At 39.8% G+C, this 17,012-nt stretch overlaps 1 protein-coding gene across 44 annotated transcripts in view; it reads left to right on the top strand.

Moving 5' to 3' along the window:
* LOC147345871 (uncharacterized) overlaps nucleotides 1-17,012 on the top strand; it is a 314,184-nt gene that overhangs the window by 88,186 nt on the left and 208,986 nt on the right. For 25 of the 44 annotated variants that reach the window (XR_015153392.1, XM_086372142.1, XM_086372153.1 and 22 more), the window contains 3 exons: nucleotides 960-1,070; nucleotides 1,426-1,504; nucleotides 2,515-2,604. Coding sequence is in view for 40 of the 44 variants with exons in the window: in XM_086372142.1 (XP_086228268.1) it covers nucleotides 1,064-1,070; nucleotides 1,426-1,504; nucleotides 2,515-2,604 (176 nt within the window). In the remaining 4 variants the exon portion in view is untranslated. The other 19 variants (XM_086372167.1, XM_086372165.1, XM_086372164.1 and 16 more) reach the window with 7 other exon arrangements.

The following is a 17,012-nucleotide window of genomic DNA, read 5'->3' as shown; positions in this document are numbered from 1 at the left end:
GGCACGTTGGTCCAGGTTCCGCGATATTGCTCTTGGTCGAGGGTGAGGATGATATGAACTCAAGGAGGAAGCCTTGCTTTTATTAGATGATTAAAGAATTGATTGCTCTTCCTAGAGAATGTTTTTGTACGTTCTTCCTACAGGGCGTGCATTAGAATCCAAAAATAGCTCCCCACCCCTCCCCTCAAGATGGTTTTAATTAATAAAAATGTAGAAAAAAAAAGTTAGGTCATGTTTAATATATAATTCCCATCAGAAGCCAGACACTTAATAGAGGTATATCACTGATATTATTCAGACTCTGTAAATGCTGTGCGGTGGGGTTCATGGCTCAGTCTTACAAGAATTCAAATGTACTGAAGATTTTCTTGTCTCTTTCTCCACCTTCCCCTAAATAAACTAGTGTAGGCAATAAAACCCTTGGTGGCATAATTACCTGTAATGGGATGTCATTCATGAAAAGAAATTAGAAGTGAATGAAATCATTTTTTTCTACATGGAGAGCCTTACAGAAATCAGTTTCATTGCCTTAGAGTTGCATACTTAAATTTAACAATCTGTTTTAGTGTTTCCTGGAATTGTAAGCAGGATTTTTCATGCCTGGTGAATTGACATATCTGAAGGAGAAAATGTGATTAATGGAGATAGTAGTCTAACAAAGTGAAAAGAAAATGACTTTTGGGAACTTTATAATTGTGGAGCAAATCAGGTACATCTTGTTGGTTGTATGTTGACAGCCATAATAATGTGATATCATGGTAACAGAAGAAACTTTGTACATAACCTCAGTGCTCACTCTAGTATTACTGGTGAGGAATCTTACGCTCAGATGGTGAGGCAGTTTCCAAGTTAAAATCATGCTGTAGTCTATGCAAAAGGCGAGACATCGTCTCCACTAATTATGATGACTGTGGGATAGAATTGAGGGTTAACCATTGTATTCATCTTCCTCTCTTTAGAGTTCAGTATTCAGTGTGCCTTGAACCAAGTCCTGAGACAGAAGGCAGAATGGCATTGTAGGATCATCCTTACTGGCTCTTATAATATACTTTGACATTTTCATATGGCAGGTAAGAGATTAAACATAAAGTCCTTTTTATGATGACACTCTGATAATTTAAATAACAGACCCATCTGAATTATTATCTCAAAGACTCTGGCATTTCAAATCTGTTGTCATTTTAAATTCCCTGAAGAATGGGGAGCGATGGGTGTCTGTTTATTTGTAAATATTACAGTGAAAGGTTGTGCTGTGCTTCATTTAAATTAAAGGTGTAGAACCTCTTTGAAATGTTGCTGGAGTTATAAATTAACTCTGAATGACCTATTAAATAATACCTCCTTCATTAACTCAAATTAAATGAATCTTTCTATAACATGCTTTGTCTATTTGTTTATGTTTAACTCTCAAGTGTATTCTGTCAGCAAACAAAGGATTTGCAAGAAGACTTTCATCACTTACCAAGACCACTTTGCAATTAATTCAAGTTGTATCTTTTGGAATGTAAGTCAAAGAAGTGAAGGATGTACATACTCATAAACTAAATGCGTGTGCTTTCATGTTGAAGCTGGAAATCCTTCAATATTTTTACAAGTTCCTGTGCACATTCATTGAATCTACCTAGCTTCCAGCAAATGCATTTTCTTGTCACCACTAGGTGTCATTGTATCTGTTTTTAAGGTTTTTTAGTACACCAGTGACTCTGACATAATATTTTTGAAGACTTCATCAGAGATTTAACAATAGTTCAGATTAGAAGAGACGTTATAGGGGTGGAAGGAGCTGTGACAGAATGAGGAAAAGCAAATTAGGTCCTGAGGAAAAAAGAACAGTAATATCAGTATATGTAAGGTGACAAAATAAAAGTTTTGGCATTTTACATGTGTTGCTTTAGTAAGATATCAGCGCCCTATTCCATATGATGGCATCCTAAGAATAAATCATTATGTAGACAAGTTAATTGTTTTAAAATCTGTGATTAAAAAAATGAAACATTGGGACTTCTCGGTGGTCCAGCGGTTACCACTCTGTGCTTCCACGGCAGGGGTCACAGGTTTGACCCCTGGTTTGGGAACTCAGATCCCACATACCATGTGGTGTGGCCAAAAAAAATTAAATAAGAATACTTTAGAAATAAAATGAATTTTGATTGGAACCAGCGTCATTGGGCTTGCCTGGCAAGAATACTGGAGTGGGTTGCTCTGCCTTCCTCCAGGGAATCTTCCAACCCAGGAGTTGAACCCACGTCTCCTGCACTGCAGGTGGATTCTTTATCACTGAGCCACCAAGGAAGGCCATTTATATTTTTAGCATTCGTCAAATACTTCCTATTAGAAAATGTGCACATTAGAAACTGCAACAAAATTTACATAAAATTGAGAGAAAGTTACATTCATTTCCTTCAATGGAGCTGTCTATTCCTTTGGAAGAATAATACTTATAGAAGAAATTTATGGAGTATGTACCAAAGATACAGCAGTATGTGTTAATACAACTATATATATGTAACATAGGTCATGGAAGATTGAAGTGATTGTCACAGAACCCTTGCTTTGGCAAGAGCACAGCTGTGAAGATTCATTCATTCTGGTAATGAACAAAAGGTAAGGAGGCTAAGGAGGTCATGGCTGATCTAATTGTTGTTTGAAGCAGGACAGTGCGTGGAAAGTTGCATCCTATTTTCTGCAAGGTCACCATGTTACCATGCTAAAGGGTAGGAAGGCAACAAGTACATTGGGACAGCATCTTTTAGACTCCGGTCCAGGGCCTGCCAGCCTTTCCCTTGTCACTAAGGAGTTGACTTTCTAGACAGAGAAGGACATTTATTCCTAGTTTCTCGGGATTTAGGTTTCTTCACCTGTGAAATGTTGGAAAATAATTTTGATCTTGCTGGGTTATGAGGATAAAAATTGTATCAGTGAGGATTTGGGTGGAATAAAAGGCGATCCATTCATGTTGGAGAATTACAGAAGAGTTTAATTAGAGGACTCTTTAAACAGCTGCAGGCAGAGTGTATGAAAACCAATGGACCTGTATCCTGGTGCTTGTACAGGGGGCCAGCCCATCTGTCCTGCAGAAAGCCTCCTACCAGGGGCCCTGACTTTGGTGGAGGGGTGCATCTAACCTCAGATAATCAGACAAATAGCCAGAGAAATGAAGATACTGATCTTAATCTCCTTCTTTTCTTCCTCTGTGGGGACCACCCATTGATGGAACCCAATTGAAAATATCAAAGAGCTGTATCTGGGATTCTGTCATGCTTTCCTACAAATCCTGCTTTTATCTATGCAATATTTCATTTTCTTGGGCTCCACAGTAAACTGCAGACAGCGACTGTAGCCATGACATTAAAAGATGATTGCTCTTTGGAAGGAATAGAAAGTGAAAGTCGCTTACTAATGTCTGACTCTTTGTGACCTCATGGACTAGGCCAGAATACTGGACTGGGTGCCTGTGCCATCTCCAGTGGATCTTTGCAACCCAGGGGTTGAACCCAGGTCTCCTGCATCACAGGCAGATTCTTTACCAGCTGAACCACAAGGGAAGTCCAAGAATACTGGAGTGGGTAGCCTGTCCCTTCTCCAGTGGATCAGTGACCCAGGAATCGAACTAGGGTCTCTTGCATTGCAGGCAGATTCTTTACCAACTGAGCTATGAGAGAAGCAGGAAAGCTATGACAAACCTAGACAGTGTATTGAAAAGCAGAGGCATCACTTTGCCAACAAAGATCCGTATAGCCAAAGCTATGGTTTTTCCAGTAGTTGTGTATGGATCTGAGAGTTGGACCAGAAAGAAGGCTGAGTGCCAAATAATTGATGCTTTTGAATTGGACTCTTGAGAGTCCCTTAGATTGCAAGACCAAACCAGTCAATCCTAAAGGAAATCAGTCCTGAATATTCATTGGAAGGATTGGAGCTGAAACTCCAATACTTTGGCCACCTGATGGGAAGAGCTGACTCATTGGGAAAGACCCTGATGCTGGGAAAGATTGAGGGCAGGAGGAGAAGGGGACCACAGAGGATGAGATGGTTGGATGGCCTCACCGACTCGATGGACATGAGTTTAAGCAAACACGGGGAGATGGTGATGGACAGGAAACCTGATGTGCTGCAGTCCATGGTGTCACAAAGAGTCAGACATGACTGAGCGACTGAACAACAACAACAAGGATGAAGCAGAACCCAGAGAGGAGGGAGACGACTGTTCAGCTGGCTTTCAACATGGAAGAAGGGGCCACAAGCCCGGGTGATAGGGAGCCTCCATTATAAACAAGTCTAGGTGACACTTTAATTTTAACTTAGTGAAACTGATTTCAGACTTATGTCCTTAAGAGTATAACAGAAAGAACTCAAAATTTAGGTCACTAAGTTTGTGGTGGTTTGATAAAACTGCAATAGAAAAGTAATAAAATTCAAGAGGAGACTAGATTACATAGTTAGAAAATACCAGTGCTTACATCCATCATAGCATTGAACACTTTGTTTTCATGTCTCTCTCCTTCAACATGTTGTGCACTATTATCTGGATCCAATGCTTCTGTCATCTAGTAGGTTTCAAGACATCCTTGGGGAACAAATGGCTGGGTTTTGCTAACTGAGCGAAGTGGTTGCAGCTATGTGTCCCAAATTTCCTAGAGACATAAAAGCAATAGGTAGGAGATAGGGCTCCTAACTAGCTATATCACAACTTGATGTTTACCAAGGGACTGGTAAAACATATTTGATACAAATACATTTTAATCTGGAATATGAACAGATTTAGTCTTGTTCTCCCATGTTTTTATACCTTTCTCAAAGACAGGTATTTGGAATTTGGGAAAATGGTAAGATATTTTGTAGGTACAGATTTTTGAAATCTGAGAATTAGATTATTATCTGTAATGGTTGTGTCTTGGAATCCTGCATTTGGAAGTAATGTCAGACATCACCTCTGCTATCCAACACCTGTAATAATCTCTTACCATTGACTTTGGCAGGTAATGTGGTTCAGCCACCAGCATGTTTGAAAACCCAGATACCTGGGTTCTTCTAAAGTTGCCTCAGACAAAGTAATTTAACATCAGATCCTGGTCTTCACATTCCAGCCCTGTAGAATCACAGGGAATGATATAATATCTTTTTTTTTCCATTTATCCAAATAGCTCAGTTGGTATAGAATCTACCTGCAATGCAGGAGACCCTGGTTCAATTCCTGGGTCAGGAAGATCTGCTGGAGAAGGGACAGGCTACTCACTCCAGTATTCTTGGGCTTCCCTTGTGGCTCTGCTGGTAAAGAATCTGCCTGCCATGCGGGAGACGTGGGTTCAGTCCCTGGAATGGGAAGATCCTCTGGAGAAGGGAAAGGCTACGCACTCCAGTATTCTGGCCTGGAGAATCCCATGGGCTGTATTGTCCATGGGGTTGTAAACCATTAGACAGGACTGAGCGACTTTCACTACATCCAGATTTTAGTTAGTGACAAAACAATCCCTAAATAGAGAAGGTTTAAAATGTACTATGGCATTATGTAACTCTAATGAGACTTTTCCTCTCGGTTACATTTCTTCTGGCTTAATATTTCAGAGTACTTTTAAATAGAGGGAGAAAACTGCTAAGCTTTGCGATTGTAATTGATTAATGATAATAATTACACCAATATGCATCCTGTTGTCGTTTGAAATTCTTTTTCTAACTGTTTGATGTTTCTAGCTGCAAAATTTTAAGGCATGATGGTGTCATCCGTGTTGCTGTTGTTGCTGTTTTGAAGTGAAAACTTTCTGTCCTCGAGGTGGTGAGGAACTCAGAAGGTGACATTTCACTAATGACTCCTCTAAGAAATTGACAAAGATGGATGCAGTGCCTTTATTGATGGCCCTCGAGAAGCATGGTACTTCCAAAATGACATTAGCGCTGTGGAAAAAAGCTGTGTTTGCTTTTGTTTACAGAAAAGAATGTTACATACCTTAATTACATAATGCATATTTTATCTTAGTTTATAAATTCTCACTTGTCTCCTATTTAAACATAGATGGTTAATTATGCTATTTGCTCAGATCTAATAACTTCAGCATTATGACTTAATATTATGCAACGTTACCTGGGAGAACCTCAGTAAAACTTACACGTCTTTCACTGATGAAATCTTGCCACCTCTTGTGGATGGAGTTCCTATAGAAGGCTTTAACTTTAAATAGTATGCAAAGAAAGACATGCAACTAAAATCTGGACTCAAATACTGTAATGCTTTCAAGTGTCAAGCTAAACAATCCTATGTTTTAAATATATATAAGTGACTATCACTAATATTGTGTTGTTATTCAATTGCTAAGTTATGTCTGACTCTTTGCAACCCCATGGACTATAGCCCGCCAGGCTTCCCTTTCCTTCACTATCTCCTGGAGTTTGCTCAGATTCATATCCATTCACTCATTTGCTCAGATTCATGAGTCAGTGGTGATATCTAACCATTTCATCCTCTGCTTCTGCCTTCTCCTTTTGCCTTCAATTTTTCCCAGCATCAGGGTCCTTTCCAATGAGTTGTCTCTTTGCATCAGGTGGCCAAACTATTGAAACTTTAGCTTCAGCATCAGTCCCTCCAATGAATATTTAGGATTGATTTCTTTCAGGATTGACTGGTTTTCTCTCCTTGCAGTCCAAGGGACTCTCAAGAGTCTTCTCCAACACCTCAATCCGAAAGCATCGCTAATGTGTTGACAATGTGAAATAGGTGTGTCCTGGGAAACAGTTACAGTCTAGGGCTTTCTGTTTCCCAGAGAGGGGAGTTAACATCTGTCCCCTGTGAGGCAGAGCCTGATCGGTCCCCATATTTGTCACCCTTTGCCAGCGTTTCTCCTGAAAACAAGAATGGCTTTAGGGCTCTCCAGTCTCCTCAGAGCTTCTTTCTGGGCAAGTTTCCTGGGAAAGAGGCAAAATCAATTTCTTTCTGTCTTCCCCCAGATAAGATGATAAGAAACCAGGGCTGATTTCAAAGGTCCATCCCAACTATGAGTTCCAGCAAGGTTCTGAGCTCACAGTTTTAAACCCTTGAGGTACTTAATGATCGAAATATGACCTCTGGGAAAGCAAGGATAATCGGTGATGGAGTCACAGGGCTGTCTTCCCAAAGACTGAGTTAAGCATCCTAGTAGTTCATAGGATATTAGGAGATTTCATCACAAGAAGCTAGTTATTTTAAGACAATGTTTCTGATCTTTGTATTTCCCAAATCAAAATCATTATGGATTATGCTCTGTATCCATAGGTATGTGTGTCAAATTATATTGATTTGCTTTTTCCTGAACTAAAAGATTCTGTGGGAATATACCCCTGATTATTTTCTGTTGGAGGACCTGTTTTATTTTAAACCTTTAGTCTTTGAGCTTAATATCTATTTACATGCAATAATAAAATTCTTTTAAAATCAATAATAGAAAAATTCCATGTAGATCTAAAATTATTTCTCTGTATCAAATGGCAAAAAAATTATGTAAAAGATACAATTGGTTAAAAAATAACATTTGATATATAGCTTTTCATCCTGACTCACTGAATCACTTTGGAAAGTTTCTCTGTTCTGCTTGTTGAACTCAAGTATCTGTTGTATTGGCGTTGCTCTGTTGCGGGCAGAAATCAATTCTCATATGGTTGCTACTTGACTTTCTGTCTAGAAAATTGTTTCAGATATTAGGTTTTGATACCATTTGACTAGGAAACCTCTAGACTGGATAATGCAAGCTGTATTAAATAGGATATGAGTCCTGATGGCTGGTAGATGGACAATTTGGTATTCTGCTGCATGATAGAATTAAGTCTAATGACTCCATCATTACTTCAGAACAAATTCTTTTCAAGTGAAATCATGGAAAAGGAGACATTTTGTTCTTGCATGAATTAGACATGGCTTTCAAGGCTGTTTCAGTCTATGTCCTGCTTCATTTTTTCTTAAGGAAACTGAAGCTATTTACCTGAACAGACAAATGACTGTAAATTGATGGTTAAACACCTGCATTCTTAACCTTGTTCTTGAAGAAATTAAAACTTTAGACAGCTCTATGTCAGAGGTAAAGCTTACCTTTTCTGCATGTGGTGGTTAGACTAGCTGTATACACGTTACCATCCCTAAACCTTTTTTCTTCTTTTTATTTTTTTTACTCTAAAAGAAACTGAAACAAAGGCTAGACAGTTAATCACTACCACTGCTGACAAGCTTTTACATTTCAGTCTTATCACATGAGATATAGAGGAAAACCAAACCCAAATAGCAGTCCTCTCTGTGGAGTATCGGTGCATTAAACTCATCTGGATGAAATGCATTGGTTGAATCAATAAGACATCTTCCCACATTTCCCTGCTGGTCACAAAGCCTCCAATTTCCACCTGAGCTATTAATTGATGCAAATTATAGGAGATTGCACTGTAGTATAAGGAAGTCACCTCATTACTTCTGGACTTCCTGTTTGACTCTGCACTGCTCCTGGTGATTTCTGTTTTTCTGAGAATGAATTTAGGATTATATTCAGATTTTCCTTGTGTCTCCCTATCAAAATAGTATCTACCACTTCCATGATTTAGAGTATTTGCTATGTTGAGTCTCTGGTATATCAGAAAGTTTTTTTGTTTTTTAGTTTTTTGGTAGAAATTATTTTCAAGACATTCATAAGTTAAGGAAATGTTTACCTGCCCGAATATGCACTATTTCTATCCCGTGGTTTTGCCCATGTATCTGGTGGAATAAGTCCCTATGGCCAAGCTTTGAACTGTAATGAACTTTATTCTACAGCAACTGTAAGCTGCTTCTTGACTCACATCCTGGGACTCTTAGCAGACCTGACTTTTGCGATGAGCCTTTCCCTTGGAAAATGTATAAAACATCAGTGCTCAGTCTGGGAAATGGGAGACTGAGGACTTTGGTGAAAGAGTCACATGCAGACAATGTATTCTCATGTTCTTGGCTGTTCATGGATGTTTCTACTTATCTGTGGGGTTGTAAGAAACTGAGGGCTGTGCTCATCTTTGCCTTCACCTGCGCCTGACCGACTACTGTACTAACAGTAGATATGATATTAAGATGTTCTTAAAATAGTCCTATGTGTGGCATTTCTCCCATCTTCAACACTTAGAAGTTATATGATGATATTATACTTTACTGACCATTTTGAAACATGACTTTTGAAACATAAGTTGGAAAACTAAGCTTTCATGCTGTATTTTACATGTTCTAAGTTGCTTGGTGAATTTAGAAGGCACTTCACACCACACACCTACCTTGGATAGTGTTTATTAAGAGTAGCATGGAAACATATACATTGCCATATGTGAAATAGATAGCCAGTGGAAATTTGCTGTATGACACAGGGAGCTCAAACCTGGTGCTCTGTGATAGCCTAGAGGGGTGGGGAGGGGTAGGAAAAGGAGGGGGTTCAAGGCGGAAGGGACACTTGTATACCAATGGCTGACTCATCTTGATGTATGGCAGAAGCCAACACAATGTTGTAAAGCAATTATCCTCCAATTAAAAATAAATACATTAAAAAAAAGAAAGTAGGTAGTACTGAAAGTGGATCCTAGGTCATACAAGAAAGGTTTATATGGTTTTACTGCTGTCTGACTATGCCAAAGCCTTTGACTGTGTGGATCACAATAAACTATGGAAAATTCTGAAAGAGATGGCAATACCAGACCACCTGATCTGCCTCTTGAGAAATTTGTATGCAGGTCTGGAAGCAACAGTTAGAACTGGACATGGAACAACAGACTGGTTCCAAATAGGAAAAGGAGTTCGTCAAGCCTGTATATTGTCACCCTGTTTATTTAACTTATATGAAGAGTACATCATGAGAAATGCAGGACTGGAAGAAACACAAGCTGGAATCAAGATTGCTGGGAGAAATATCAATAACCTCAGTTATGCAGATGACACCACCCTTATGGTAGAAAGTGAAGAGGAACTCAAAAGCCTCTTGATGAAAGTGAAAGTGGAGAGTGAAAAAGTTGGCTTAAAGCTCAACATTCAGAAAACGAAGATCATGGCATCCGGTCCCACCACTTCATGGGAAATTGATGGGGAAACAGTGGAAACAGTGTCAGACTTTATTTTTCTGGGCTCCAAAATCACTACAGATGGTGATTGCAGCCATGAAATTAAAAGATGCTTACTCCTTGGAAGGAAAGTTATGACCAACCTAGATAGCATATTCAAAAGCAGAGACATTACTTTGCCAACAAAGGTTCATCTAGTCAAGGCTATGGTTTTTCCAGTGGTCATGTATGGATGTGAGAGTTGGACTGTGAAGAAGGCTGAGCACCAAAGAATTGATGCTTTTGAACTGTGGTGTTGGAGAAGACTCTTGAGAGTCCCTTGGACTGCAAGGAGATCCAACTGGTCCATTCTGAAGGAGATCAGCCCTGGGATTTCTTTGGAAGGACTGATGCTAAAGCTGAAACTCCAGTACTTTGGCCACCTCGTGCAAAGAGTTGACTCATTGGAAAAGGCTGTGATGCTGGAAGGGATTGGGGGCAGGAGGAGAAGGGGACAACAGAGGATGAGATGGCTGGATGGCATCACTGACTCGATGGACATGAGTCTGAGTGAACTCCGGGAGTTGGTGATGGACAGGGAGGCCTGGCGTGCTGCAATTCATGGGGTCGCAAAGAGTTGGACACGACTGAGCAACTCATCTGATCTGATCTGATCTGATATGTTATATGTGAGCTTGAAAGACTTATTTACAGTGCTTTCCTTGTCCTGCCTGAATCTGGATTTCTAGACTTTTCTGGGACTAGAGTAAAAGACTGACCTGTAAGGTTGATGACAGTGATGACCTTTGAAATTTCACCTTTGCTCTCTGGGTACTTGACGTCCGCATGGCTTTGGGGCAGTATGGCCATCATTTTACATTTATTGCTTGTATCCCCTTGTCATTTTGATTTTATGATGACATGTCCACAATCTAGAGTTGCCACACCTCATTGACTTCACTTGGCTGCCCTAGGCTTTCTACTTGAGCACACACTGAGATTTCTTAACACTGTAGATCATCTCTTACCCCAAATAAACCATTGTCAATATGTTTGTATATGGCAGGGACAGAGTTACTTAACCAAATGCTCTTTTTTCTTGTATTGCCATATTTCTTACAGATTTGATGGGCATGTTTTGTGTATTGTATTGATAAACACACACAATAGAACACGTAGTCTTTAATTATATCTTATTTTAGTTCATTTGATGTTTTCATCTCCCCTGAAACTTACAGAGTAGATGATGGTAACTGTAAATTTCTCTAATATGGCGGGGGGCAGGCAGGATTTTGCTGAAGGTCATCAAAGTGAGGTAGAATTATGTTGTGATGATATGGTGTCAAGATTATATAGCACAGTACTTTATAATATATCTATGCATATACTGAACATTCTGAGTGAAGAGGTAAACTATGAGGAGAGATTCAGATTAGTGCTGAAAAATTATACTTTATTAAGAAGTTTTTATAATTTGGAAAACTTTGCATTATGTTGTTCATGAATTGTGGTAGTCTATTTTGCCAAGGGCTTCTCTTTCTTGACTCATTGCATTTTTTTCAAATCCAGGGATGTATGTTTCTCTGTTCTTGATCTTGTGCTACCTCTCTACCTTATGAATGTCATCCATTATTGTGACTTACGACTATGATACTCTAATCTTTGCCCCAGTCCCATTTAGAAAAAAATAAAAATTATTTGGCTACACCAGATCTTTGTGGCTGCACGTGGGATCTGGTTCCCTGACCAAGGATCGAACCCAGGCGCCCTGCAGTCTCCAGTCCTATTTTTGCCCTTGAAATCTAGAGCCAGATATTCAGCTTCTCTGTGTCTGTCTTTGTCTCCACACCTCACAGGAATCTAGACCTAGGATATCCCAATTCAATATACTATTTGATTGTTCCTCAGCTTCCAGTATGTTTTTCTTCCTCATTCTCCAGAGTTACTTCTCTCTGACCTTCCTCTGGTCTGTGGAAGGTTCTAAAACTGAGGAACCCATGAGGCATCCTAGAGTTCTTATCTGGCACACAAAACTGAACAGCACATCCCGCGAACTTTATAGATTTTTCTCGATTGCCCCCCATGCAGCATACCCATTTGCCTTAAATCAGTGTTTTCTTATCTTAACCCAGATGTTTCCAGAGTGTTTTGATTCTCTTCCCTTTCATAGTCTTACTTTTCCAAAACTATAATCAACGTTATTGGTTGTGTGGCTTTCTAAAACTGATCTTAAATTCTGTATCCCATTGAACTTTCAAAGGATTTTCTTTAGGAGCCCATGTTTCCTAATGTGAGTTGCAAGGCCCTCCATGACCTGTTCCCTGTCTTTTGCTATAAATTTATTTTATTTCTCTTTCTACCTCTTGCACTGCAAGTTCCAGCAATACTGAAAGACCTGTGGTTCCTTGAACACCATACACATCATTTATTGATGCTCTTCTTTCTGTTAGAATCCCTTTCTCGCTTCCCTCTTGCCCCTCTGCCTGGTAAATTCTATCAGCTGAAAGTCTTTCTCCAGAGCTTTCACTGTGTGCTCTGATGATTAATCATCTCCTGTTCATGTTGCGTGTGTACTTCTATCATTGAACTTCTCACCTCATATGCACTCATTTGCTTTGCTTTTATGGTGTTATAATTATCTGTTCACTTAGCGGATTGTGAAGTCCTGAATGTAATGATGTACGGAGCACTGAGCATAATTTAGAGTCTCGGCAAATGTGCTGAGTGTTTGAGCTCATGGCGTCTGGTGTTTTGGATGTGATATGTAAAAGGTAAGCTAATGGGATTTTGATAGTTGGAAACTTTGTGAAATTCAAGTTTCACAAATGTGTGTGTGTGTGTATGTTAGTTGCTCAGTCGTGTCTGATTCCTTGTGACCCCATGTACTCTAGCCTGTCAGGCTCCTCCATCCATGGAATTCTCCAGGCAAGAATACTGGAATGGCTTGCTATTTTCTTCTCCAGGGGATCTTCCCGACCCAGGGGTTAAACCTGGGGCTCCTGCATTGCAGGCAGATTCTTTGCCTTCCCAGCCACCAGGGACATAGGTACTCAAAAATGTACTGAGCTACTAACAGAAGAAACTCCATAATCTTTTCTCTGGTTGCACCATTTTACAATCCACCAACAGTACATAAAGTTTCCAGTTGTTCTGCATTCTTTTTTTTTTTTCAATAGTAGTAGTTTTAATGGGTTTGTCACTGTGGTTTAAATTTTCATTTAATTTCTCTAGCAGTATTGAGCATCTTCTCATATCTGTATTGATTATTGGTAAATCATCTATGGAGAAATATCTGGTTAGGCCACTTGCCCATTTTAAAATCAGATTATTTCATTTTTATGTTCTTCAGTTGTGGAGGTTGCTTACATATTCAGGATTTTAACTCCACATCAGAAACATCATTTACAAAATCTTCTCCTGTTCCATAGATCACCTTTTCAATTAAAGATAATTTGGATACTATTAAAAATGACTCTTAAGTTTCCCCAAAATGGAAGCACTGTGGGTATTTTAGCATACTGGGCTTTGGCTAGGGACTGTGACTCTTCAGATGAGTTTGGGGTTGTTTTGTAGCCCTGCATTTCATCAGGTGCTATGACTATAGTTGAGCTCCTTTCACCTTAGCTGATGCATTCTAAAGTCCAGATCACTGCAGTGAGTGCTTAAAGTTCATGACAGTACAAGTTAGGTTTTGCTACTGAAAATAATATGCATAGAACTAAGAGAGGAAGAAGGGAATGTAACATAGGAATGTGACATGCTGGCATCTGTGCATTCATGAGTTGTGCAGAAGCTGAGCCTCTAGGATGGGGAGAGTAGAGAAAAGAGATTCCAGTTCCTCAAACGGAACGGTTGTCAAGTCCTATCAAAATCATCTGTCTTTGAAACTGTTTTCACTCTGATTTCTAAAACGTCATCTTGTTTCATTAGCCTGCCTAACTTCCCTCTTGAATGACATCACCAGCTCAATGGACATGAGTTTGAGCAAGCTCCGGGACTTGGTGATGGACAGGGAAGCTTGGCGTGCTGTGGTCCATGGGGTTGCAAGGAGTGGACATGACTGAGCAACTGAACTGAACTGAACTTCCCTCTTTCCTCCTGCCTTTGTTGACTTCTTCTTCCTGTATCTTGTGTCTTCATTGCAAATGAGCTCCTCCCTAGTTTCCTTTCTCTTGGCATTTATTTCCTCCTGACTCTGTTGAACCAGCCTTTCCATCCAGCATCCTGTCTGACTCTCAGTCCACCTTCTGATTTCACTCACTTTAAGGGAATGAGTTACCAGATTTAGAATTTATCTCCCTCACCCCCCCGCATGCATTGTTTATGTTGGTCTGGTTTGGGGTAGAGAAAGAGTACCTGGGAGTGCGAGCCCCTCTGTTCCACCATTTTCTCACTTTATAAGGATTCCCACCTGCGGCCATCAGGGCTCAGCCTGGAAGACACAAGCCACTGTACATGCTCCAAGGCTTTCATGGAGGAATAGGGGCTTACACAAATGTAGCAAGAATTGGAGGGGCAAAGGTCAGGGAAGCTGTCATTAAGGTTCAGGACGGTCCTTGGAGAAACCGCAGTCAGAAGCTCCCCAGCAGGTGGTTCTCACATGCCTCCTGAGAAATGGTGACGGTTCCAAAGAATCTCTGGGAAGCTTCGGCCAACTCTCTCAGTCTACAACAGGACATCACATTTCTCAGGAACTCACCTGATGTCTCATGTCTGTCTGCACGTCTGGCTGCAACTCCTGCTAGAGAAAATAGCCCCATGCCCAAGCATTCCAAGACTCATACTATGCTTCTCATGGGCAAACTCAAGTCCAGTCCCATGTAGATAAATGAATTCAAAAGACGGGTTTGCAGTTCCTGGTGGTGAACAAAAGACCTTAGGTGATTCTGGAGCTATGGTGCATTATCTCAAACGGAGTGAAGAAAAATGCTGAAATATGTCAAAAGTGCTGACCGTGTATTTAAGCAACTTTAAGTTTTTGCATCAACTTCATCTTAAAATATTCTCCTCTGATCCTTCTTTGGAATGTAGTGGTGTTTTTCCTGTGCTTACTAGTGATTTGGTTTACATGATGTGTATTCTGGCTTCCTAACAAGACCCCAGGCTCCTTTATACTGGGGACGATGTTTTGCTTCTCTCTGTATTACCCTCTCCCGGCAGAGAACTTGCCCCTGGTAGGTTCTCAGCACCTGTTTTCTGCTTGATTGATAGCCCTGTATTTCTCTAGTGTTTAGACTTCCCCAGTGAGTGTGTGTGTGTTAGGACCCACCGAAGTGTCAGGCTGAGAAAAATGGACATCATAAAACAGTCCAAAATAGCAATGTAGCTGAATTGACAGTGAATGCCTTGAAAAATGTGCCATAAATTTATACTCGGAGAACATACATCAAGTGTGTTCTGTTCCTTTGTGAAATGTTAAAAGTAAGAGCTGGTCTTCTTAAAATGCTCTTGCATTCCTGCATTTCCAAGAAAACACAGACAGTGGAACCTGGAAAATGTGCTGAACCAAAGACAATGAGATTGGATTTGAAAAGGTCCACCTCTTACTTGAAGACCAGTAAAAGCAAATTGGACAACAGTCACCAAAGGAAAAATAAGTCATGGAAGTTTAGAGCTCCAGATACTTGGTGAAATAGAAGGGTCAAGTCTAGGTTGCTGTAACAGAGAAAAGCACTTGATGGCTTAAGTGAGGTTACTGACTAGAAGCGGGTGGCCTGGCGAAGGGACAGGCAGAGGTGTTTCTGCCACTTGAAGTCACTCAAGGACCCAGAGTCGCCTCACCTTTCTGTTCTGCCACCCCAGTGTGAAAGGCTGGGATTGGTTTTCTGCCTTGTGTGCATTCTGATCTAAAGGAACTGGAAAGTGGGGTGATACCTTCCCTATTAGGCTGATGATACAGAAGCTGCAGACTTCATGTTCAGTGATATTCTGTGGGTGGGTACTTAGTTTTTTTTTTTTTTAATTGATGCACTTGTATATAAAAAAGCATATAGATGACATGAGTTTTTAGGAAATATTGCCTTTTCAAGGAATTTTCAAAAAAATATACTAAGCATTTTAGAATTTGGTATCAGCTGATAGCTCAGCTGGTAAAGAATCTGCCTGCAATGCAGGAAACCCAGGTTCGATCCCTGGGTCGGGGAAGATCCCCTGGAGAAGGAAAGCAGAACCCACTCCAGTATTCTTGCCTGGAGAAGTCTATGGACAGACCACGTGGTCACAAAGAGTTGGACACGACTACATGACTAACACCCACTTGGTGTCTATAAGTTGCTAGATTGCACTGGTAGTATGTTGTGGTCTGAATTTCTAATGTGTTTTCTTTTTTTAACCTGTGGAGGGAAGGCTGCAAAAATATCTTTCACCATATGCTGCCACTTATTGTTTTCTGAAAATGATTTCTTATGGTAATTTCATTGCCTATTTTTTGTGTCCCTTTCATCTTTAAAATATCTTTGGTTTTCATTACCAAAGTTGTAAAGTTGTAAAGTTAAAACATTTTTATTGGCATAAAATGTACACAGATAATAGATTCTCTATCTGACTTAGTTTTGTGGTGATTAATTATATTGTATATATGCAAAGAGGAATAACAAATACTTAATAGTTTAGTTGATATACATATAAACATGCCCTTAACCCTGGTGTCTGAAATATTTAAAATAACTGGATTTTTCCTATTAATGAAATCTAAATTTGTAACTAGAAATTATATTGTAAACTATATAAGTTGAATTTCCTTAGTGTCTTAAGAAGTATTTTAAGTAAATCTTCCTACAACATAAAAATACCATTAAAATCTTTGAGTATTTAAAGAGGTACTTGAAAGAGTAGAAAATGCTGAGTGGAGTTTGGAATGGTTGGCAGTAGGGCTGGGAGAAGTTTGGGATTAATGCCGCAGGACAAATGAATTAAGCAACTAACATGGGAAGAGAGGAAAGGCTTGGTCTTCCAGTATATAATGATAATGGTTCTTAGGGTCTTACTGATATTATTTGTTGCTTCAGGATAAACTT

The sequence above is a fragment of the Bos grunniens genome, chromosome 24, assembly GCF_055505025.1.
Source record: "Bos grunniens cultivar Pamir isolate PY7600 chromosome 24, Bosgru_T2T1.0, whole genome shotgun sequence".
Lineage (NCBI taxonomy): Eukaryota > Metazoa > Chordata > Mammalia > Artiodactyla > Bovidae > Bos > Bos grunniens.
This window is presented reverse-complemented; position numbering and strand designations above follow the sequence as displayed.